The sequence below is a fragment of the Anas platyrhynchos genome, chromosome 3 (assembly GCF_047663525.1).
Source record: "Anas platyrhynchos isolate ZD024472 breed Pekin duck chromosome 3, IASCAAS_PekinDuck_T2T, whole genome shotgun sequence".
Taxonomy (NCBI): Eukaryota; Metazoa; Chordata; class Aves; order Anseriformes; family Anatidae; genus Anas; species Anas platyrhynchos.
This window is the reverse complement of record NC_092589.1, coordinates 113449251-113475503: the sequence shown is the minus strand read 5'-3', so window position 1 is coordinate 113475503 and position 26253 is coordinate 113449251. Positions and strand designations below refer to the sequence as shown.

General features: G+C 43.8%; 1 protein-coding gene across 2 annotated transcripts in view; it reads right to left on the bottom strand.

Moving 5' to 3' along the window:
- The window catches only part of FKBP1B (FKBP prolyl isomerase 1B), a 44058-nt gene that overhangs the window by 7991 nt on the left and 9814 nt on the right, over nucleotides 1–26253 (bottom strand). Inside the window, exon 4 of one of the 2 annotated variants that reach the window (XM_027455312.3) lies at nucleotides 15172–17718. The exons of the other annotated variant lie outside the window; for it this stretch is intronic. Coding sequence (XP_027311113.1) covers nucleotides 17619–17718 — 100 coding nt within the window. The 3' untranslated portion in view covers nucleotides 15172–17618. Of the gene's footprint in view, nucleotides 1–15171; nucleotides 17719–26253 lie in introns of those variants that run through there. 2 annotated transcript variants of the gene reach the window in all.

The following is a 26253-nucleotide window of genomic DNA, read 5'->3' as shown; positions in this document are numbered from 1 at the left end:
AGGAACAAGAACAGTTTTTTGTCTGTGATAGTGTTAAAGATCTGGGCAATGATTTTCTAGGCCAATGCGGCTGGTGCCCTGGGCTTTTCGTTCCCAGGGAAATGCCTGGAGGACCTGACATGCCTCTCGCTCCTCAGGGCATTCCAGCAGAATTCAGATCTGTGCAGGGCGGGTATCTCACACCTCTTACATCTTCATTTGTCATGTCATTATTACCTCAAAACGCAGCGCGCTGGTTTACAACTTTTCATCGTAATAACAGCTTCCAGCGACCTGTAGCTTCTACTGGCCACCTGGCTCCTTCCAAACAGCCACCGGGAAGTGGCTGATTCCTCCTTCATTTCCGTGATTTGACTCCCAAAATCAACTTCTTTCTGGAAAAATTAGCTGTCTCATCAACTTTAATGATGAAATTTGTTTTCATCAGCAATTCTTGCAATGGAAACAGAGAAACACTGTTGAATGTGAGCTGGAGGATGCTTTTGTTTCCTAGACTATGTTTTTACTTAGCAGTACTGTCATAGAATCATAGAATATCCTGAGTTGGAAGGGACCCTTAAGGATCATCAAGTCCAACTCTTGACACCGCACAGGTCTACCCAAAAGTTCAGACCATGTGACTAAGCGCACAGTCCAATCTCTTCTTAAATTCAGACAGGCTCGGTGCAGTGACCACTTCCCTGGGGATCCTGTTCCAGTGTGCAACCACTCTCTCTGTGAAGAACCCCCTCCTTATGTCAAGCCTAAATTTCCCCTGCCTCAGCTTAACCCCGTTCCCGCGGGTCCTGTCGCTGGTGTTAATGGAGAAAAGGTCTCCTGCCTCTCGACACCCCCTTACAAGGAAGTTGTAGACTGCGATGAGGTCTCCCCTCAGCCTCCTCTTCTCCAGGCTGAACAGGCCCAGTGCCCTCAGCCGTTCCTCGTACGTCTTCCCCTCCAGGCCTTTCACCATCTTCGTAGCCCTCCTCTGGACACTCTCCAACAGTTTCATGTCCTTTTTATACTGTGGTGCCCAGAACTGCACACAGTACTCGAGGTGAGGCCGCACCAGCGCAGAGTAGAGCGGGACAATCACCTCCCTCGACCTACTAGCGATGCCGTGCTTGATGCACCCCAGGACACGGTTGGCCCTCCTGGCTGCCAGGGCATACTGCTGGCTCATATTCAACTTGCTGTCAACTGTGTCCTGTACAGGGACACGAATTAGGAAGGGAAGCACGGCTTTGCAAGGGAAAGGACGGTTCAGCAGCAGAGCTTTAGTATCCCTGTAAATACAATTTCTTTCCCTTCTAACTTACTTTTTCTCTACTTAATATAAACATAGCCTTAAGAGGAAAAAGGATTTGCTTAGACTGTATTTTTCTGACAGTCTGCAGCCACTCAAGAAAACATGATTAGCCTTCCTAGGGGATTTTTTCCGTCTAGAGGGATAATAAGTGGCGAGACTTGGGGGTGCATCTCTGCAGCGTATCAGATCTTTACCACATTTTTTTTTTCTGTTTAAAAAGCAACAGCAACAGTTTGTACGTGCCATTTGTTGCCATGACAAGCAATCACTGCCTCCAAGTACAGAAGGGGGAAATAGCGGCGGTGGTCACTTGGTAGCTCCAGTTACCGCAGAGCACTTCAGAAGGGTTGATCTTTTCCACACGGGCTGCCTCACTGCTGCTTTTTCCTCGTGTATTATATCCTCATATATCTTTAATGCGGAGTAAGAGCAATGTAATCAATTATTTATTACGCAGCTGACACCGTGCGATGAAGACACCAAAGACAACTGCTCAATAATGCATTACCGCGCGCTATCTATCAGCGTCGCGCACCACTACAAGACAACATGACTGAGCCTTGCACTTAGCCTGACTTCACAGCCAAGCAAAATTACATGCAATTGTCTAGCTCACTCTCCTGAAAGGCATCACTCCGTCCTAACAGCTTGATAGATTTGCATACTTCTAAAAAAGAAGAGAAAGTAGCTCGCCCCCAAGGCAGATGTAAGGTTCAGTAAGCAACTTCTGCGTGAGTTGTAAGGAGACCAAAACAATTCCTCTGGTATCCTGTTGCCTTAACACAGTTATTTCATTTTAGGCTCTGATTCTGTTACCATTACAACATTAAGCTGTAAAATATACATGCTCTGCAGCACAAGGCAAATTTTGTTTGAGTGAGTATGGCAGATTCAGGTCAGCCTGGCTATGCTGGGACAATAGATGTCTAAAGCAACATCTTAGAGAGAACATGTTGCTAAAGAAATACTTCACGTCTCTGGTGTTTCTACCAGCTTTCCTACCAATCAATTCCTCCTCTGTGCTGGGAAAGGGGAGGCAGATTGATCTGCCAGAAGAACACCACCCCCCATTCCCAGCCAGCCTAGCCCAGACCAACAACAAAACCTCATCAGCATTTAGGTGGGCTTTAATCACCACCTGTTCCCAGCCTGGCCATCCTTTGATTTTCAACTGTCTAGACTTCCAGAATATGCCTCCATTTCCTTCTGAATAAAATAATAAAATCTGTGCTGAAATCTTAATTTCAATGCAACACTTTGGATTCCCTTGGCTAGAACTAGTACCAGCCCAGTGACAAATCTCTGGTAGGGCACTGTGCTAAGAAGCTGTGCATACCCTGATACAATATCATGAACACACACAAAAAACTCTATTCCTAATGTGTCACCACTTGGTGTTACCACCAAATGCTGGCCTTTGGGGCATTTGGAGCTGAAAAATAACATTTCTCGTCACATCCCTCATGAATGAACGCGCTTTCTTTCCTTCAGGGCTCTGTTTACCATTTTTTTTTGTGACATACAACTTTCTTCACGCATAGCATGGTTGTATCACAGGGGAGCTTTCTGCTGAAACTTATCTTGAAAAATGGAGTAATCATCTAAAATCTTGCAAAGGACTCAGCCACTAGTGTGTTCTTCAATAAGAAGGAGAAAAGGAAAAGCATTCTTGGAAAAAGAGACATGCAAGATGCAAACAGAGAAGAAAACACAGCTTATAAAAATGGCTGTTGACTAAGGCATGTAAGAAGGGACAGTCAATGTGCCAGGATTACATATAAGCTAAATAAGTCAGAGGCAGACAGTGTTGATCCATCCCCAGCTCATGTGTACACAAAACACACATAATGCAGAAGTCAAATGCTTTTCACTCAGGGCATGCAACTTTCTGATCCCGACTCGTCAGGCATTTCTGCCATGTGCCTTATTTTAGAGCTGTGGGATGCTATTCCTAGCTGGCGTTATGTAATAGCCGCAAGTGTTTGGAGAGCTCCCGAGGAATCGTCTCCTCCTGGGTGTGATTCCACGTGGGCAAGCGAGACGCGACTTCAGCCACAGTGGTCTGAAAACAGCAGGCAGGGCTCTGTGGGGCCTCGATGTTGTAGGGCACAGACGTTTTCCAGGGCAGTCAGGTGAACTCAGCACTGTTTCTCTTGGGGAACAAACATGCTGCTCAAGAGTGGACAAGGAGAGGTATCTGGATGCTGCTCACCCTCTAGTGACATGGGCACACCATGGGCTTTTAGGTAGCTAAAGGTAGTTGACATGAATCCCACACAAAATGACTTGATCACAGTCAAGACTGGAGAGAAAATAAAGTTTGAACCCAAACTGGTTTTGATTTGCATACTGAACTCCTTCCCAAGGATTGTGCTGCCCACAGTCTGTAAGACTTGGTGACTGCAGATCTACTTGCAAGTCACTTTCTGTAAAGTACTACATACAGTAAACAAGCTGTACAACAATTAGAAGATAAAAGTCACTTCTGGCCTTCGAGTGAGCACTGAAAAGGGTTTATTAGCAAGTTATGCACTGAATAGCCCTCATTACGTTGTCAAAGTCCAGCCTACAATTAAGATCAGATAAAAACAGCATCTTGCCAAGGAGCCTTTACCATGTGCTGCAACACGCCAAGGAAAGAATGTCTTATTCAGACAGCGCTATTTTTCTAGGCTGTCTGCTCAAAAAAAGTATGTGAGATATGCTCATCAAAGGAGCAAACCTTTCTATAGATGTGTAGCTTGCTCTTCCCACCTATTAGGAATGTACCTGCTTTCACAAAAATAACGTTTTTGCATATTGTTTTCAGTGTAAACAGTTTTACACGCTCGAAGGCAGACCCTAGCAGAATCATTATGCCTCTCATTATGTTCTGCAATAATATGAGGTCTTCTTTTTCCACATTTGTTTCCTGGGTTTGTTCATCCTTCCCAATGCTGCCAGTCCTCATTGGTGTAAATTGGCACAGTTGCCCTGCTATTAATGAAAGTACAAAAAAAAAATATATAGCAGGTTAAGACCCAGATCACAGTAATTTAAAACGAAGTTGAATGATGCACTTGGAATCGCTCTCCGGAGCAGAATCCTGCATGAATACAGAACAGCACAGATCTGTGATCCAGGCAAAGACTGTATGTCAGAAAGAATAGGTTCTGCTACCAGACAGCTACGTATAACTCACCTTCTTTTTAATCCCTGTGAAACGGTGACTGTGGTTTCCTAAAGGTCAGAAAGAGAGTCGCTAGCCTAACCAGGAATTATATTATTAATTAATGTACTCAGCCTCAGGAATCTTGAAAGGCTTCATTCAGTAAGCCTCTCAAGTATCTTCAGAGCCAGAGTGGAAAGGAGCTATTAACAGCGCAGTTTGTTATTATAAATAGGTCTTTTCCATCTCTCAGTTTCGATCTCTGTGATCTTATAAAGGAACTATGGAAAAAGTGGCAGCTGTTATCTTGGCAGATGGGTCTCATGCACGGCTCTGCTGGACATTAGGCAGTCGTCTCTGCGGAGAACAATAGGAATTTCCAAGTGCCTGTATCTATTTTCATCTGCTTAACAAGCCACTCGTGTCTTGGACTAGTGAAGGGAAGAAGCAAGAAGAATGCAAAATAAATGTTTTAGGGGAAACATCTGAGAGAAACCACGTCCTTCACCTTTTCCAATGGTATTTTCATCACTGGACAATCAAACACTCAACAGGAGCACTCTCTATGCCTTCTCTTCAACCTGTATGGAAGCTGGGCATGGAGAGTGATGAAGGTAGGAGAAGAATAAGGATGTGGTAAGTAGGGAGGTCAGCAGGATAGGCAAAGACCTGCATCCTTGCTCCTTGGTCTTCTCAGATCAGCTGTGTCTAATGTTGTGTAGGGTTTGTCCCTGCAATGTTTAGACAAAGTTCCCCTTGATTTCAGCAGAAGCCTGAGAATGAACTCGACAGGCTATGATGTTTTTTCCCAAAGCAGAAGCATTTTCACACACGGGGCTAGAGCAAACAAAAGACGTACATTAAGTCAGCGTAGACACCACAAACAGAAATAGCAGTCACCCATAGACACAAGCAACAAAGATAAACATTGCTAAAAATACCTCAACAGGTCAACAGAGTGGAAAACAAAACAAGCAAATTGAGAGAGGACCTAACTGCGAATCATTACGTACACAGAACTATTATTACACCAGCAATGAAAACTTGGAAGATTTCAGACTCTATAGTGAAACATGTAATGTTATCATCTCTAAAAGCAAAGACAGAGATGGTAAATACCTTGCACAACTCGCGGGAATGGTTACAGACCAGACAGCTTTCTGTCACAGGTCACACTATCCTTCATCATCTCAGTAAATGTAACTGAAAAAATATCATCCTATATGAGTAACTTACTATATGGTGTAAGAAAAAATCAGTTCCTAGCAATTAAGTAGCCAAAACCAGACAAATCCTGAGCACAGTAACAAAAGATGTTTTTCTGCAGAAAAAGAAGGGATTTTCCTGCTCAATTTTATCAAAAACTCTAAAGAAAACACAATTTGGGCTTGAATGGAATGGAAAAGTGAGACACTTTCCTTTCAAAAACGAAAAAAAAAATCCCTTCTGTTCATCTGAAATGTTTCATTCCACTGAGAATACGCTGCTTTGTTTCCAGATTACTAATATGAACTAATTAATTTCAGCTTCTGTGAGGTCTAGGGAGTTCTTGAACTACACCACCTTTCCAATTATTTAACACCAGATACTGTTTAGCTACATCCAATCTGCGAGATAACAGAGCTGTTAAGCAGAAAACATTAAAGAGAGAAAGAAAAGTAAAAATTCATTAAGAACATGCTGAAAGGGAAGCGTATCAGATAAAATTCAGGTATAATCCATACTACGTAATGTTAAGGAACGTGGCAAAGCTCCGTTAATTTAGGCTGCTGCTTCCATTTTCCTGCTTTGCGGAGTAAAGAACAAGGTTTGTGGGAGTTTATCTGTCTCAGTCTCATGTATCATTTTAAAGCTTAAAGACAGAGCTGCAGATTTAGTGGCTGCCTGCACGGGGAGTTCGAGTCATCCAGCTCCCAGGGGCAGCAGCCACCCGGGCTGCTGAGTCTTTGGAAATCATTCATCAGAACCCCAAGTATTTTGGTTGCTCATGTCATCAAATAGTTGCTGGGAAAGAAAGGAAATAAAATGGAAAATTACATAAAACCAGTGAATTTAAGTAATCTAATTATACATAAAAAATAAAAAGCACTGTTGATTTGACCCCAACCTGGCACGGTTACAAACCTCTCTCCTGGAAAAGCGCAATTTATTTGTGGCTTTTTCAAGAAAATAAAAAAAAAAAAAAAAGGTGCAGAGAATTTAAATTTCTCAGTATATGTCATCTAACACAGCCAAATGCCTACAGGCTGCTGCCTGCTCACGTGCCCAAGGATGGCTAAGGACAGAGCCATAACTCTCTTCTAACAGGAACAAACCACACGAAAGCATGCCCTGCATCTCATTTCACATCTCACGTGCTCTGCAGTCTGTGGGCTCCGGCAGTATCCTAGAGACACAGAGCACCATATATCACATTCCTACTTGGGCTATTATAAGCATCCACCTAGCAGAATAAACACCACAGTGTAGTAAAACCGCCTTTTTCACCAGACCCACCGCTGGTTTTGGCATCGTTTTCATGCTTACAACTTAATAACCTGCCCAGGAGACAAGGCACTTTGATTCACGTGAACCAGCTCTTCATCAGCACTCGGTCTTTACCAGCACATAATTCTGATGAGGATCTGTACGTCCATGACTTTTGGTAATGCTCCCAATAAACCTGTGCTTTACAGCCTATGATGTGCTTCCCAATTATGGCTATCAATTTTTTTCGAGCCTTTCTTTGATACAGGAGTCCCTGCCGAGACCACCAGCTGTATTTTTTGTTGGTAAACTGAAAGGTTTACCTGAATTTGGGGTTTGGTCTGTTTTGCAGCACTGGTTCCTCTGTCTCGTACGCATCGTGGCACAATCAGGGTGCTCAGGCAGTTCCTGTGGCTTCTCCTGCCTGCTGGCTTTGCAGCAATGCTATGCGAGCTCTCTGTCTGCTGCTTATGCTGCTGCAGCACTCCTCCATCAGCCCGTACGTTGGGGAGGGCTCAATTTCTGCTAAGAACAAGTTCTTCAGTTCTGAAAATGCTTCATTGAGAGCTCCGTGTCGTGCAGGCTGTGCCATGTGAGCACGGCTTCTGTTTCTGAGCAGCCCCTGCACCACCATCCAGGCTCCGTGGCTGGGGTGCCAGACAGCTATGCTCCACCAGCCTGCAACGTTAACCTCCCCTCTGCCTTCAGAAAAATTATTACGCGCTGGATCAAGAGGTCTCCAGCAGGCAGACGAACAATTCTGGTAGCTACTTTCTCGATCTACGTGTATTTCGGTAATTTTTGTGTGCTCTGCCTTTGGAAGTCAATACATCACCTGCCTCCCTTGAGCGCTGCGTGCCCCGGTGTTTCCCTTCTAGCAGTGGGATTATACACTGCCTTCTGTCCATATGGAACTCTACTTTTTTCTCTCGTTACTCATGGCCTTTTTAGAGATGGTCACGTGTTCCAAAGACCAATCTGGTTCATATTTAGGAGCCAATTCTCCAGGCAAAAAACACACAGAAATTTTTGCACAGCCTGCAAATGAATCAGCACACCCTCCTGTGAGCTGTGCGGAGCACCGAGGTGGCTTCCTTAACATAAACAGCCTTTTCTGCAAAAACCTGAGCACCTGGCTCTGTGGGTTATCACACCTGACTCCTAGATAGCAAATCCGAAATTAACATTTTGCTGAACCATTCCAGAAATACCTCTTTCACCGGGCCTTTACGAGAAAGGAGTGTCAAGTGATTTACAGCCCAGCTTTATTTGGATTTGCAACATTGCACTAGGCAGAGAAGTCGTTTTTGGAGCAAGTATCACAGCCTGCTTCTGTCTCATTGTAATATTTTCTTCTACTTCTGTTACACCGAATTATGAGCATAATGCAGGCACAGTGCATCCTGCACGAAGCCAGAACACGACCAGTGCTTAGCTGCATCTGCTTGAATTAAACTGCTTTACGGGACCACGAAACTGAAGTATTGGTGCATTGCAGATTGCCATTTTTAGCTGCTGCAACACCAAGCCTTGTTGTGGTGCCTGCTGCCAGATGAGATCATCTCGTAGCCACTTTTTCAGTGGAGCAGCCCGAGCTGCTTCTCCCAAGGTATTGCTGGTTAGAAATCCAACGATCACAGTTTTCATTTTAAGTCTTGCTGCTGCAAGTACGACTGGAAGAATGGGAAAGAAGGGAAAAATTATAGAATCGTATCAGCAAGGAAGCTCAGACATGGCCCAGGGCCCAGCGATGCAGACACTGCTGTGGTGCAGCCTACAGGTGAATCGTATCTCCCACAAACACATAAGCAGTACCAATTCTTCAGAGCTGGTGCACACACAATTGTATTTTCTTGCATTAGCTTCAGCTCAGTGCCAGGTTCTTTATCTAATCATCTGATAATGGCTGGAGATGAAGCCCTGGCAGTGATAAAAACCAACAGAAAGCCCTCGTTTGCGGTGCTGCAGGGCTGGTTCCTGCTCCAAACGCTGCGCTACAAACACTTCGCAGGCTAAGAGCATGACATCAGGCTGCCCTGTAACACAGGCTGCAGGTCCAGGCTGCCTGTCTGAATATATCTGTCTGGCTTCCACGTCGAGCTTGAATTTCAGAGATGCACTGTGCATGTTCAAATCAAATACCAAACTTCCTCTGGGTGAGCTCCAAGACCTGTGTTGACTCGGTATTGCCTAACAAAGAGGGGACGCCAATTCAAACTACAGATTTCTGTCATTTTTTTCAGCTGACCTAATGCTTTGCTCAGCACATGGATTTTGACCCACGACAAGAAGTTCGCAGAGAGCCTTTCCAGCGAGGGCACAATGTATGTTTTTACTCTGAAGCAGACAGGCTTTGTCCCAGTGACCAGCAGAACATGATATCTGGTCCCTAATTTGTTTAGCAGCCTTTTAGGCTGGTGATCTGATATGATCTTTATTTCTGTCTTTGTGCTTACGGCGCTACCCAACTAAGGGCATCAGGCCACGGCTCGGTTTGGCTGCTTAGCAGGAATCAGCGTCACCTGCATTTTTAGGGTGACAAGAATTTCCTTGTTCCGACCTCATTCAGAGCACCTTCAACATCCCGTTTGCTCTGCAGAAGTGTCAAAGAATGCAAAGCAGGATTGTTGCCTTCTTATCTGCTTCAGAAGCCTCGGGGGAGATTAGGAAGTGTTGCTCTGATCTCTTCCAGTTCTCCGCCACCTTGCTATCTGGACACACAAGGTCAGATTTGAAGCTGGGGTAAATCAGTTGAACCTTGAGAAGGTCAAAGGAGCACTGCTGGCAAGCCCTGGCTGAGGAGAAATTCCCACTGGGCCATTCCAGAGAGACGAGTTTTTGGATACAGGTATTTTCCCACCACACACATCCTTACAACCATTTTCTACTCTCCTAAATACAGATTCCTCAACTTTTTTTTTTTTCTTTCTATTTTTTTCCTCACTTGCTGTTTTTAAAGATAATTTGCCTCCCTGGGAGCAAGACAATTGACACGCTCTGATCCTTGCACCAGTCACTTTTTCTAACATGGAGCCTCACATTATTCTGCTGGGCCCAGGACTTAAGCCTTGGAAGTCTGACAAAAGACACAGTGTGTACCCACACCTTCTTATTACCAACTGTACTAAACAGCACACCTGGCTCCAAACTCTTTCTTCGTTTGTCCTTGCATCAAGAGCCCTCTGAGAGGCAAGAGAAATGATTTCACCTTGCTCAGTCTCCTCGCATAACCACTTTTAAAGGAACAGAGCTCGACAGAGATTTCATTTGTGTGAACAACAACAACAAAAACAACAGACCTGTGTGTGAGGTACTCAAATAGTTAGGCTTCAACTCCTCTCACTGCAAAAGCAGTACAGCTGATGCCAGATTGTCACATCAGTCAGGAGGTGCAAGAAGAAAAGAGGACTTTGTACAAAATTCCCTACCTGCAGCGATGTCTAATTTGGCTGGGTTGGCAGCATCGGTGTGACTTTGCTAAAAATAGGCAAATCAAGCCAGAGCTCCCTTCTCACGTTTGACCCTGTATTAATGGAAATGTACACGACCCCGAGACATTCCCACGTTAAACAGTCTGAGTCACAGCAGTCTCCCTGACTCATCCAAATTTATTTTCTCATTTTTGGGTAACTTGCAAATAGCGGTGGCAGAGATGTTGCAGCAGGGGCAGTAAGAAATACCTTTATTAACACCTTAATTTTTGGAAATGTGGTCTGCTTGCTACAGACAGCTAGAGGAAGGAAGGAAAAAGAAAATCCAACTGTGGCTTGTATAGAGAGACAGCCATCCTTCCCTGGGAGCGGGGAAAGTGCCAAGGAACAAATTGGATGGTGTGTACAGAGGGAAGAAAAAACTTCTATCCTGCTGTTTACTTGCACTGGCACATGCTATTAAATGAGTATGCCTTGGGGGAGTGCCAGCCTACCCTCAGGAAATGCCAGCCTATCTCGAAGAGAGCCATCATTTACTCCTGAAAAAAAAAAAAAGAATTAGCAGGGGCAGCAAGAGGCTAAGATGCTCGGGTTTAACTCGCGCTGGCCTGGAGCCAAATATGCAAGTGAAGGCTTAGGAGAACTTTCTTCTGATGCCTCTGTGCCAACAATAGATGTGGACAGCACAAATATTTACAGACCTAAAGTGGAGGGAGACTAAATGAGGGGGGAGCCAGACTGTGCCTTGAGTGCTTCTAATAACGATTAGCCCGTGGCGGCTTTGCAGCGCTGAAGTGCCTGCTCCCCGGGACGGGATGACTCAAGGGTGATGCCGCCAGCAGCGCAGGATGTCTCTGCAGTCCTCCCCTTCCTCAAGAAAAAAAAATAAATCCTGTATTAATAGCCATGCATTCATACTGTACACACCGTGGCACAACCATCTCTCTCTGGAGCTAGAACAGGCAGGGCTGCCAGGGGGTTTCAACGCTTCCAAAATAAACAAAATGCTCTCGGGGACCTGCGGAGGTGTTGATTCTTGTGATGCATAGCCCGAATGCTCTCTGTCTCTCTGAGTATCTCCCTGAGGCCACCTCTCTCTGAGCAGCTCTCCTCAGCACCCAAGCGTGTCCTGACGTTGGAGAGAAATAAGTTAGTGATGGGATGACTCTTATTTACCTTTGTCTTTATTTATTGTCTTTATTTACCTTTGAAATAGAAAGTAAATATAACAGCAAGGTATATATAACAGTAAGATGTATATATAATAGTAAGATCTATATTTAATAGTAAGATCTGTATGATAGTAAGATATATGTATGTCTCTGACTGCATCCTTTCTTCCTCTGTTCCTTGTTGCCAACCTCCCTTAGCTGTCTGGGGATAACACTTTCTCTTCATCTGTTTGTGCAGAGTTAAGCACAATGGAGCTCTTGAATGATGCTAGGATACAACTGTAATCAAATCCTCTTTTCTCTGTTCCTGAAACAATGACAATGCTACCAAAAAAAAAAGAAAAACATAAAAAAAAGATGGGTATATCCATAGCGTGGGGGGTGTTTGGGAGCAGAACTTTGCCTTCAAAGCACCTGCAGGGCCAGCAAACAAAGGATCTGTAAAGCTGTTGTTTAGTTGTGATGACAACCAGAAATAAGAGAGCTCATTCCTTACTTTTCGAGCACTGATCTTGTCACTCCACCCATAAAACTGTGGTGGATCAAGTCAGCCTGAAGATCTCCCTCAGCCATGCCTTCCTTAATGTTAATGTCTGAAGCCCAAGAGCTGCCACCATCACTGGAGAAGGACACATCTCCAGCCAAAAGGACCTTGAAATGAATGGCCACGTCCTGTAGCATGTAAGTACAGGGGATTTTTGCATTATTTTAACTATTTAAAGAGCAGTTTTGCTCTTTCTTCCTACACGCCCATGTTTACGGAACTGGAAACCAAATTAGGCATGTATAGAAGAGGACAGAAATTTTCAGAAAAAACAGCTCCATAAAAAAGAATAAAAGAGGTTTCTTCACTGGGAGGTTAAATATTGAAGTGTCTCCTGTTTCTCAGTCACCTCAAGCTTTAATAACAAGTCCTGAAGCCCAAATTATGGCAGGGTGTGCAAGTGAATGATTTGCTATTTACCTCTTCTCCTAAAAAAACAAAAATCTATAGCAAAACCCCACAAACCTCACAAACTGCAGCAACATTCAACCTTCAGGAAGGACATAAATACTCTTCCTACGTAGCCCTAAAGAGCCCCATGAAGCAAACACAACCCAGTGTCCTCATAGATAAAACACTTGCCTTGCATGGCTTGTTCTGCATTACACTGCAGAGCACCAGGAGGGTGTTCCTTGCGACTGTGCCCATCAAATTCCTTGCTTTCACTCCCTTTGGCACCTCCGTGCAAGGAATGAGCCTGGCACGTCCTGGCCATCTGCAGAAGCTAAATCATGCACTGGATATTCTTGTCAGCAGGCTCTCAGTCTGCCCAACAGACGAGTACTCTGCCTGGTGAGGCTGGTAGCAAGTCCCGTGGCTGGCTCAAGAGCCACCCGTAAATTTGTAAATTGAGTGAACACTTCAATAACACAGCCTGGACTCTGCTGCACAAACAACGTGGTGTGGTCAGGAAGCTGCTCCCAAACTCGGCTCCCAAACCCTTCTCAGACTCACTCTAAAGCTTTTCATTCGCTTCCTTGTGTTCAGAGCTGTTTCTGTCCCCCACTCTGAAGTCTCAAAGCAGGAGCTGACCTGTCTGATCCCAGCTGGGGGCTGAGCCAACATGGATTATCACCAGTGGAGAGCCACGAAATCATGGCTGGGGCATGTAGAGGTCATGGATGTTTCCTCAGCTGAAATTGCTCTCTGTCTCTCTCTCCTTCGTAGCAGTGTATCTGCGACCTGACTTTCCAGCTCAGAGAGCCGGCTGCGCTCTGAGACTTACGGGTATTTCCACATCGCATTCCGGGGTCACCCGAAGGCTGCCCTCTGGATCAGACTCGCTCTATATTCAGACGGCGAAGCTACAAGTGCAGCCCCAGGCATGGCCCAGGGGACTTTCTGTCTAAGTCTGTCTGGCAGTTTAATATTCCGCCAGGCACCTTAGCGCACCCGAACGGGCAGGCTGCAGACTGCCTGCGGGGCAGGGCTGCGATCAGAAGCTGTGGCTCGCACCCGGCTCCTGCTCCCAGCCCCTCTTACTGTGCTGAAATGTAGACGTGGCCTGGGGGGTTGTTCAAGAGCTACACCGTGCTTGTCTCCAGCGTGGGATCCTCTCGAGCTGGAGGCTGAACGTGCCGTATCTCCTAAGCCTGTGAATCACACGCATATACATAATAAAGGCCAGTCAAAAATCTTTATTAAATAAACTATTAAGTACTTAAAGTTGCAAGCCAAATGGGACCGATGTTCATTTAATGTAGCCAGGAATGTTTAATATTCCCCTGTCTCCATGACTCATAGCACTGAAAGCCCAGTAAAAGCTCAGAAAGGCTCTGTGCCTGCTGCAGAGCAGCACACAAGCTTCCTTTAAACACCGATGTATACAAGACGTGTATTAACCAGATTAAAAATATAATGTCCGTAAGAATGCAGTATCTGGTCTCACACACACTTCCTCTCATACAGAGCTGTTGGTCGAAGATACAAGTTTCTCTCAGTGCTTCTACAATGTTCGCATCAGCATACCCATGACAGAAAGCACTACACCAACTACAAATAGCATAATTTTTGCATGTGAACACAACATAAAATGCATGTATTTGAAGATATTTGGGTGTCTAAAGGTGCAGTAGTCATTCCGTGGGAATTTCAAGTTTATCTGGGCACCTGATTTCTCTGATTTCAACTAAATTATTTTAAAACCCAGCATCTCTAAGTATTTGCTTAAACTTTCTCCAGACAGCACAACCACAACTCCAACGTTATAGCAATTACCACTGCTCCCAAATGCACACGGTTCATTAAAGAAGTTTGACATCCTACACTGCAAGTGTGTGAAAACCTGCCTGACATTTATCCCTTAAAACCCAGGTCTTAAAACAACAAAATGGACAGGCAAGAACGTTGCAAACCTTACCACGTCCACATTGTACAAAACACGTATTTTTGTTATCTTGGATGAAGAACACACCAAATGACAAGAGGCAGCCATCATTCTGACCCAGTGATATTTCCAGGATTGTTCTTTTCAACTCCAGGGCGTAGACATTTTAAGAAATACTGGTAAGTGGAAAATATCAGTTAATACGTGTATTAGTAAGACATTTATCATTCTTTACGCTTACATTTTGATAGAGCATTCATAAATACTAATTCTGAGTCAGCTTTGACCTAGCAGTGCCCACTGAACAGATGGAGGTCCTCCTCAGCTGAACCTGCTCGCAAGGCCCATCAGTCATCCTAAACTTGAATTTATTTCTGCCCTTGTCAACCTGCTATCTCATTATCTCACTATTCACTGACAAAAGAAATGATGGATCACGAGCACTGGGGTACAGGGAACCAAAGGCACTACATAAAACGAACCTCATTATGTCAGCCGTGCGCGGCGCGACGGACCCTCCGGTGGGACCTCTAGGGGTTACTGTAACACAAGCGAAGGATGGTTGCCTTGTGCTCAAAATAATGATGGATATGTACTTCAAGAAGAAAATTCAAAACAGGACCGGTGCACCGTCAAACCAAGGCTACAGGTGGATTTGCATGAGGGAGTTCTCACGGCGTGACGCTGCAGGTAAGGGAGCTTTCATCTCTCACAGAGGTTTCGTTGTGCATTTGGTTTGATTGCTAGGCAATGCCACCTAGGGAATACACAAAGTTGGTCTAATTTTCTACTTAAAAACTAAAATATTACAGAATCAACTGAAAAATTTTGCACCCAAACCATTGATGGGATGAGGCTGTATCTCCCAAGTGGACTTGAAGATATTCATGCTCAACCCAAACTTATTTTAATGGCTGTAAACTAAACACGGGTAGGTTTAGATTAGATATAAGATAGAAATTCTTTACTGTGAGGGTGGTGAGGCACTGGAACAGGCTGCCTGGAGAAGCTGTGGATGCCCCATCCCTGGAGGTGCTCAACACCAGGCTGGATGGGGCTTTGGGCAGCCTGGTCTGAGCATGGCAGGGGGATGGACTGGATAGCCTTCAAGGTCCCTTCCAACCCAAACCATTCTGTGATTCTATGATTTGTGGCACTGACACCACAAACAGCAGCTGTGAGGCTACCTGTTGGGTCCTCTGGTGGCCCAGATCAGCCTCCAGTGTCCACAGGACTTGAAAATCAAGGTGATCTTCTGCATTGGGTACCATCGTATTTTTAGACGTGATCGTTTCATTTTATAGTCACTCTGTGGAGGCTTTTTCCATGTTCTTTCCAGCGGGGCTATTTTTATTTTTTATCATACACAGATGTCCTTGAGGTATGCTTAACAGCATAAACTGTGAAAGCCGTGTGCCAAGGCAGGGTTTTCTGGTAAGGCGATACAGCCCTGATGTGCCCGCAACACGCCGACCCATACAACTGCGTGCCCCGTGTGTGTGGGAGCACGGTGGCAGGGCTGAAGGCAGGACAATGCTTCCCAGGGCTAAAATTAGCTCCCGAAAATAACAGCAACGTGACAGCTCGCTTTGCCCCTGCAGAATTGGTAATGCAGGGTTTTCCAGAAAACTCAGCCAAATGAAGTTTTCGAGAAGAAAAAAAAACAACACGCAAGCTGGTGGGATGTCAATTAAATGAGACACAAGTGCTGCGAGGGGATTTATACAAACAGCTTTCGTTACCCCGAACAGCACACGCTGGCTTGTCAATCTTCCCGAGCTGCAAATATTTCTGCAGGTTACAGATTGGGACAGAAAGCTCCCGTCTCGTGGATGCCGCTGGCTTCTGCTGGGGATTTCTGACTCTCACCTATTTTTACAGAGAGAACTACCTGGCCAGGTTCAGAGTGCAGATCAAAGGTTTCTGCTGAGTAATCCTCGCGCTGAAGAAATATCCTTGAAGTTGAATATCCATCTGTTTTAATGCAGATTTTTTTTTTTCCCATACACATTAAGAACTAACTAAAAAAATAATCATATCAACCAAAGTGGTGTAAAAGCTTAATTAAGCCCCTGGATATGTATGGAGAATGACTTTGAGGGAGACGTAATATTACCTTCTAGAATTGATTAGTCATCTTGTTAATCACTTTTTAATATGCTCCAAGTACTTTTTAGGGAAGTGCATCTAAGGATGCCCAGTGCAAGCTGGCAAGCAGACTACACATGAATTACAAATGGTTTTAGAGCTCTGCACCAGCCCATTTTTCACGATACAGAGCATCTCCTGCAAAGTGCAGACTGTCCTCTGCTGCCAGTAAATTTCACATGGGGCAAAGCCTTTATCTGACCATTACAAAGCCAAGGAAAAAGTGAGAAAACAGAGAATATTTTTTATCAACTCCATTTTTTTGATTTTCATCCACAGCTATACAGATAGGCACAATGAAACTCTGAAGAAGCAAAAAGTGAAACACAAACACAAAAAAAGGAAAAAATAATTGACATGATTAAGCCTAGGGAAGCAAATGAATTTAAGCTCAAATGCTGGTATTACTGGGTGAGTCAGACTAATTATCAGCCCAGCCCTAAAATCTATGACCCTAGGAATGGTCTGAAGCCTCTAGGACTGACCTACCTGAGGAAGAGCATGACCAGAGAATGCAAACAGTGCTTCCAAAATACACGACAGAACTATCAATGAATGCACTTATATGCTACAAGTGATTATTGCAATCTCTTCATCTGACTTCCTACTTTAATGCAAGCTGCAGGATTTTCACTAAATAATTCCTGTTTGAACTAGTGCTGATTTAAAGATGTCTCAGGGCGATGAATTGACTGCAATTATTGACCGGCGTTCAATAACAGATCAGTATTTCCAGCTCAAATGAATGCCTTATTTTAAAGTGAACTCGTAAAATTTCACTTTCCAGACATGATACCCTAATGTATCTTCATGAACTAATGAAGCAATTTAGTTGTCCTGTTTCTTGTTCCCCATGCTCCCCAAGCCATCCCTTAACATTTTCTGAACAAACCGAGCATTTTTGGTTCAGGCAGGTTTCCCAACCACTACCATCCTCGTGTCTCTTTCCTGAATTGTGGATTACAAAGCTGAGCACGCTATTTTTGAAACAGTCATAGGAGTGTGAGGCCTCTGAACCTCCCCCTTTTCCCCAGTGCTCCCGTTTGTATATTCATGGCTTGTAGCCAGCTTTTGGGCAAAAGAGCTTGCATTCAGTCAAGAATCAGCCACCACTCCCCAGGATTTTTTCACTGTTGTTGCTTCCTTGTCACAAGTCCTCTTATCTGTAAGCACAGGCTTCGTTCTTTGTAATGTCCTGCGTGGAAGAACAAAGGGGTTTATAGAAATCTAAATATAGGATTTGCTTGTGACCTTTTTATGTAGTGATCCCTATTACTCCGCATCAATGACCTACTGGATGAGACCCCTTATTTAAGAACTATTTCTTTTATCATTTGCAGTCTTTTTTACATCATTTTCCACTGATAACAACATCACTTACAGTAGGGATAACACCAGTCCATCTTAACACCAACAGAAACAAAATCCCCATCCCTGGAGATCTTCAAGAAACATGCAGATGTAGAGCTTAGGAGCATGGTTTGGTGGTGGACTTTAGTACTAGGTTAGAGGTTGGACTGGATGATCTTAGATTTCTGTTCCAACCGGAATTATTCTATGATTCTGTAGTAACATAATACATTTCGGAACCCCAATACTGACTAAAAACAAGGAATAAGGATTTGTTTAAAAACATTTTGAAAACTAAGGACAAAATTGCATTTTGATCTGATGCTTTTAACATCTAAGATCTTCACGCTCAAGAATATTCACACACGTACACCCCTACTGCAGACGGCTTACTCAAGTAAATCCAAGAGCAGGAGAACAATTTGTAAAAAATAAACACTAGTCGACCTTGAATATTTAAATGCCGATCCCATATTTAAGTTAATACAATATTCTGTTGTATGTGACAGACCGTAATTTCAAAATCTTTGTTATGTTAATATAATTTTGTTCTAAGTTGACTCCCCTGCTCTTCAGCAAGCAGCAAGATTGTGCAGGAGCTGTGACCTCTCAGAGTAAAAGGGCCCTAAGTACCCTCCTCATATGCAGAGGCAGCCATGGAGTCCATCCTTAGCTCAGCCAAAAGAAGCATTTCTAAATTAGAAAGCTCTGCTTTGTAAGGAGCAGTAAAAGGATGGTTCAGCAAAACAGCGTTCCTTGACTTTTAAATCCAAAAGCCATGAATCTTCTGTGGGGAGGGGAAAAAAAAAAAGACAGTGCAGCTTTGCCACAAAGTTTTAATTTGTAACCCAAATACAAGTTAGAAGATTTTTGAAACGTTGTGATTTTATTTGCATCAGCCTGCCCCAAGCCCATTTTCTGCTTTTGATGGCTTTCACTTCTGGGACTGCTCCACCACGGATCACTTTCGGGAAGGAGAACCAGTGGGGTTTATTTTGAAAGTATTTCTCAGCAAACCTGCTGACAACTGACCCCACTAACAGCTCCCAGGCTGTAAGATCAGGGTAAGGTGGTAGTCTTTAAATACTTCACCTTGGTAGGACTTGTCATCTCTAAGTTATTACCATTCCTTGATCAGGAACAAATGCAGCTCTGATGAATCCTGCTCAGCGACAGGTTTATGCAAGGCATGTTCAGAAGTTACCTCGGCTAGTGACATTGATTTATGTTCTGATAAGAAGTTAATTATAAAGGCTTGAAATTTGCAATCACTCAGCAGAAGGGCAGTGATTTGTCCTCTAAACAAAGCAATGCACACTGTATTAATAACCATATCAGTAACAATAATTCTGTCCCAGACTACAGACAGCTTGTGTACCTGTTCAAGGTAAAGTTCTCTCATTGTGAATCATAATCTTGGCCTAGAAATTGTTGTGCACCTAACCACTAAACAACCAAAAATGTGCTTTAGTCCAGAGATTCAAGTAGGAGATTTTTTTTTCTTCTTTTGGGTGTTGAGGGGGGAAATTGTCAAAAAAATTACTCTGAGATCAGTGATATAGGCAAATAAGAGCACCACTAGCTAGTGCCAGCCGCAGCAGCATTAAATACACAAACCATGTTAAAAAGAGAAAATAATTCCTGTGCATATCACAACAGAGAGACTGAGAATGCCCTATGGGAAGGTCCCTAACTGTACTCTGGAAGTTTTACAGGTCAGAAATGTGAAAAGGAAACACAAATTGATATCCCAGACTCCAGTGACAACAGAACAGACTGTCACTTCTCTCTGATTTGACATTCACCCTGATATTACCCCAAATCAGGCCTCAGATTCTGTAGGAAGAGCTAAAGACAAGCGAATTAAAGATGAAACATGGTGCCGCATACTGTCAGAGACTCCCCTGCTTTGTTTTGCTGTGAATTCAAGCAGGTCAGTTCTGCACCAAAGTCAAAAGAGCCTGACGTGACCAAGGTGCACGAGTTTTGGAATGAAAAGAGTAGAAAGCCTCCTGTTTATAAATCCCAGCCCAGTGATCAGTGACTCTTATTCTAAACTTTGTTCTTACTCAGCTATCTAATTCAATATTACAGCTTCGTGATGTTTTTTTGTTGTTGTTGCCCCAAGCCTTGCAAAGCTTACATGGTTTTTAATTTCTTAACACAAAATACACATGAAACTGGTTGCCCTTCTTTTAGAGTAAGTCCATAACGAACCCAACCTCTTCCTCCTGTGTTAAGCTCCTGTTTGTCCAAAATGAGAAGACAAACTCTTTGCCTTTGCTGTAATAATCAAAAATACATTAATACACATCTGTAAATAAAAACACATATACATACTTCATGTCCTTACTTTCCATGATAAAGTTAAAAGAAGAGGTTAAAAGTGGGCGTTTCTCTTAGGTTTTTGTTTCTCCTTCCTAAAATGTAAATTCTTTTTCCTCTTCATATAATCCTTTATAATACTTAAAGGCCTTCTACTCCTACACTGAAAGGCACTGCAGATATTAACCTTATTTTGCAAATGCACACTTCTGTGAGGTCTCCTGGTGCTGTTATAACCATTTTATGAATGAGGAAACACAGCCAGGTGATTTACTTGAGGGGAAAGAGCGGTGAGGTCAGGGACACAAGCCAAGAGTCCACTCAGTCCCAGAGCGCTGCTTGAGACACCCTCTTGTTTTTCCAGTCTCTTTTTCCCCCCACTTTACTTCATTTTTGGCTAGTTACAAAGAAGCTACAGAACTGAGACACAGATAAGAACTTCTTGGAAACACAGGGCTGTTGAGGTTTTAAGAGCGAGGTTTGGTCTGCTGTAAGAAGCCCAGTCTGGAATTCAGGTTAACACTTCGGATGGGATAAAACACTTCATGGCACATGTTTCTCCCTCTGGGGGCACAACTAGAAAACAAGCAGCAGTCCCATTGTTTAAGATACTGCTCTAATGGGTTTAGAAGCTATAGGATGAGTAATCCTTACAACTGTGTTAAAACTTGTGTATAACTGAACAAACAAGGGGCCACAAGGATCATCAGAGGGTTGGAGCACCTCTACTGTGAAGAGGGGCTGAGAAAGTTGGGGTTGTTCAGTATGGAGAGGAATAGGCTCCAGGGAGACCTTACAGTGGCCTTCCAGTACCTAAAGGGGGCTACAGGAGAGCTGGGGAGGGACTCCTTGTCAGGGGGTGTAGTGACAGGACAGGGAGGAATGCCTTTAAACTAAAAAGTGTAGATTTAGACTAGATATACGGAAGAAATTCTTTACCGTGAGGGTAGTGAGGCACTGGAACAGGCTGCCCAGACAAGCTGTGGATGCCCCATCCCTGGAGGTGTTCAAGGCCAGGCTGGATGGGGCTTTGGGCAGCCTGATGTAGTGGAGGTGTCCCTGCCCATGGCAGGGGGTTGGAACTGGATGGGCTTTAAGGTCCCTTCCTAACCCAAACCATTCTGTGATTCTATGAAGTGCACAATTCCAAAGATAAAATAATTCAATGAAACACGAATGGAAAATTTTATCTAAACACACAATAAACTAGTTTTGTTTGTTTTCTAAGAGTCTACTATAACTTCAGCATGTTAAAGAAAAACAAGAGTGCTCCTGGGTATGGTAGGAGCCCAGGGCAGCAGGAGGGCCCAGTGGAAGGGCACACTGATGATATTAATTCATTCATTCACTCACTCGTTCATTCATTGTGCTTCCAGACTCTGTGTGGTTCCTCTCGACCAGCAGGCTCCTTGACATCAAATCCAGAGAACACCTCACATCTGCCTGGCTTTCATCAGCCAACACCCTCTTGGGCTGTGCTGTACATCAGTTTCTCAGGGGAAAAAGAAGAGCTGAGATAACTACTGCCCTCGTACCTCCACTTTTTTCAACACAGCTACTTGTCCACAAAATGTGCAGAGGTGTCTGAAACCTAAAATAAATGTGGGAAGCACTGAAGACCAGTAGCTCTTCTTATCTCTCTGCTCTCTATCAACACAGTGGGCTAACCATGTCCGTTACTCCCTAATACAACTGTCATCATTTACATGCTTTGTAGCCTACAAATGGGCCAGTCACAGCGACTGACTGAATAACAGAAAGATTACAGGTTGTATGACTCCATTACCATACGGAGGAATTTTGCAGCCAATGTTTCTTCCTACACTACTGCAAGGAAAAATCTCAATCCAACATTTCATTGTATTTTTTTTCTCAGCTCTCTGGCACCCAGGTTTCCAGCCACAAACTCTCTAAAGTCCAGCCTGCTTTATTTGATATTGTTTTCCCAAATACTTTAGGAACTTTTGCACCTGAAGAGGAGCTCTGAATGTGCTACAACAGCAAGTCTTACAAAAACACTTCAGAAATGGCTCTGCAGTTTCAGCTAATCGATGTATGGCAAGCTTTAGTTCCCTTATTGAAAAAAAAAATGAATCGTTACCATCACGTCCCCAGTTACTCTTTACAGCAAGGAAGGACTGGGCTCTTTATCTATTTACAGTGCTTATACAACCACTGAATTCAGGATTGGTTAGAGAAAGACAGAAAACCTAATAAAAACAGAAGTACTTCTTGATTTTCTACCTTTTATGCCAATTCAAATAGTGTGTTCTCAAAAGTTAAAATCTTTTTAAGTCTGGGGAGAAAGGAACAACTCTTCCAGAGTTGGTACAGCCTGGTAGAAAACATAATAGATAAGACCTTTAAATAAACTTATATCCCCAGCTTTATCAGAGGCTTGCTGAGTTCTTTGGACAGATCTTTTCCCTCCTGAATTTCCCTGTCTTTTACAGAGGAGTAAACAATGCTTTTCCATTTCCAAGGGGATTTATGAATGAAGGGTGTAGTGTTTTGATCAGATTCAACTTTAAGAAGTGTCCACAGGGGATTAACAACAGCAGTTCTTTATTATGGTATCAAGCATGAATTTGCATTTGACTCACAAGAGTTTAAAACTCCTACATTCCCAGCCAGGAATCTGAATAACTGTTGAAAAGGAGGTAAGCCATGTAAATAGCCTCACACAGAACAAGTTTTTATGGCACTGGTAAAGATAATTTTTTAATGAGGTTCTTTCATTCCGATCCAATGCCCTTTCAACACCTCTTCTTATAGTTACAGCCTCCGAAGTCCCCAGAGTTCATCCATAATGTCATGACTCCTGAGCTCCAGCCAGGAAAAGGTAGTATGCTACAAAATGGGCTCAGCCCCAGTTAGATGATAGCTCTCAGCTGTGCTGTGCAGAAGCACTGCTGACTGACTTGAGGAACAGGGCAGGAGCTGTGAACCTACCCCTGCTATTTATTTTACTGAAGACAAGGTGCATATGACAGCAGAAGAAAACTGAAAGCAGAGCATAAAAGGAAAGCTATTGACGGGGCCGTCTGGGCACTCCAGAATTTCCCCTGGCAGGGTGGAACAGATGCAGCCATCGCTTTTCCAGAGTTGTTGCCAGCTGGCTACTGTGGGGCACGGAGGGGCTGGGGAAGCTAGTCACACAGGCAGTGTGACAGAGGAGCATCTCCTGCCCTTGTCAGTGGAGAGAGACACTTCCAGAGAGGGATCTCAAGCCCAAGCCAAGGTTGGGAAGGCTGGGAAGCCCTACAGAGAAGATTGCTCTTCTCCACCAACAACAGGCATCCTGCAGGAAGACTTCTCTCTTGCCGTTTAAGTCACTCTTTATGATCTCTACTGTACCTTCTTCCAGAAAAAAAAAGAAGAACAGTTTCAGAATGAAAGAAGATTAAGTGTAATTCTGCTTTTCCTCTGTGATTAAAGCATGTGTGGATAGTGGTCAGTTACTCTACCTGCAGAAAGCATGTCTTGATGCTCCTAACACGGCTGCATATGCATGGCAGGGTGACCATCATGTACTACAATTTCCAAGCAAGAAAGCCATGAAAGGACAGAATAACCCCCTAATAAGAAAAAGTAATTTTGCCTTACAATGAACATAGGCAGAATCCATTCAGACTAATTCAGATCACAACTGAAGATAACCCTGAGCTGTAAAATTCAGATTCACAGCTTTAAATACAGCAACATACTTCTGTTAATATACAACGCTTTAGCTCAGGCCAACATAGACTTGGCAGTTAGCCCATGAATTTCAGTCTCAGATTCTCAACCTTCAAAATAAAACATGCAGGAGAAGCTTTTCAACCAAAATTACAGCTTTCACAACAACAACAACAAAAATTGCTTCAGTTCTTTAGGGTGAAAATTGTGCATTCCAGTCTGAAAACAGCAACGCTTCATGGTGATGCCTCAGGAACTTGTCCACTGTGTGACTCATCCTCTATTTTCTTTTATGTGCCCTACATATCACTAGATTTCACCTCCTAAAGTACCAAACCCTCATCTTCTACTGGAAATCCCAGTAGAAGCATAACAGGAATTTATCCATGGAGAAGAACAAAAACCTAAATTACTGTAACTATAATCCCTTATAGTGTTATAGCCTGATTTCCATTATGTTTTTGTTTTGTGTACATATTTTTGTGTACCTTTCCCTCCCCTTTTGTGTACCTGACCCTCCCCTGTCCCAGCTCCATGCCGTCCCCTCGGGTCCTGTCGCTGTCCCCAGAGAGCAGAGCTCAGCACCTGCCCCTCCGCTCCCCTCGTGAGGGAGCTGCAGGCCGCCATGAGGCCTCCCCTCAGCCTGCTCTGCTCTGGGCAGAACAAACCAAGGGACCTCAGTCTCTCCTCAAACACCTTCCCCTCGGCCCTTCACCATATTCAAAGCTCTCCTTTGGCCACTGTAATAGCTTAATGTCCTGATACTGTGGCACCCAAACCTGTGACCTCAAGGTGAGGCCACAGCAGTGCAGAGCAGAGCAGGACAATCCCTTCCCTCAACCAGCTAGCAATGCTGTGCTTGATGCACCCCAGAAGTGTTAGGTCTTACCAAACCAAAACTCTTCTATTTCTCACTGAGAACAAAACAAAAGATGTCAATCCTGCTAAACCAAGTTAGTTGCATCATTAAATGTGCAAAGGGAAGAGATTTAGAGCAGCGAGAGACCGAAGAGAACCAGTACCTATGCCGGGTTAATCTAAAAGGTCTGGGAGAAGAAATCAGACTTGAAATACCATGAACAGAGACAGAGGGGGGATTACAAATCAAATGGGCCTTACAACCACTGCTGGAACACTGAGTTTTGGGAGACCTGAGATGCTGGATGGGAACTAAAGGACTATGTTGATAGCATGGACTTGGTGTTGCTTCAGTTACAATGATCCGCCACGGCCACATCATACACAATCTTTCATGATGAGTGATGTGCAAGGGAGTACAGACTTCTGCAGCCAGCAGCCTCTTGAAAAAAATAATTAAGATTTACAATGCCCTGAAGTAACCGAAGTGAAATAACACATCTCAGTTGCAAGATGTCGCTTTGAATACAGGGCCCCTTCAGAAGGCCCCTGGCGCTGGTTCAGTGAGGCTCAGCAGAACTCGTGCCAATGCTGCATCACTGCTTCCCACAGCAGCGCGGGTTTCCTCCGAGGCCTCCCATTCAGTTGCTTACCAGTGCCAAAAGATGGGCATCATATAAGCTCCTCGCCAATGGTCTTCCCTGAGAGCTCCAACCCAAGGAGTTCAGAGGAGCACCGGCCTGCAGAGATCCCCAGCCACACAGCAACAGCTCGGGTGATACACCTGAAACGTGGGTGCCGTACATCTTCCCCAGAGAGATGACACTGCACGTTGTCTAATTAAAAAATATCACCCCTTCCACAAGCCCTGCCTGGCTGAGCTACCTGGCTTAGGAACCTGATTAAGCTCTTTATCTGATCAATAGAGAGCGAGGCACGTCCAAAGGCTAACTATTTAGGTAGCCTAAGGTAACTAAGCTCTCAATTTAGACTTCTTAATTAGGTAAATACGGTGATGTCAGTTCTATTTTGTCAATAGAAGGAGAAAAGCCCGTCACTGTTGCCTGCTGATAGAGTTTCTCATTTAAATGATGTTGTAACCACTCGCACATTGCACTAACAAACACTATTTACTGCACTAGGCAGCCCCAGTTCCAACAGCTGTTTGTTTTCTAATAAATTGTGAAAAAAAATCAAAGAATTGCTCAATCTTGTGAGGACTTGGAATTCTAATTATCAAGAACTGATGCAACCCTATCAGATCCTTGTCATTAAATATATGCAGGAGCTGTAAGTATGCAGAGTGGCACATTAGGATCATTGAAAACAAGTGTGATGAGGATACAGCAAAAATATTTTGTTTGAAAATAGCAATTTGATTTTCTAGAAGAACTGTTTGGATCAGTTCCGTGCTTTAAAAAAACTGATGCACAGAGGCCACTGGCTCCTTGTTACATTACATAATCTGATTTTCAAACTTTTTTTTTTTTTTTAAATAAAACCTGAAATCAATGTCTTT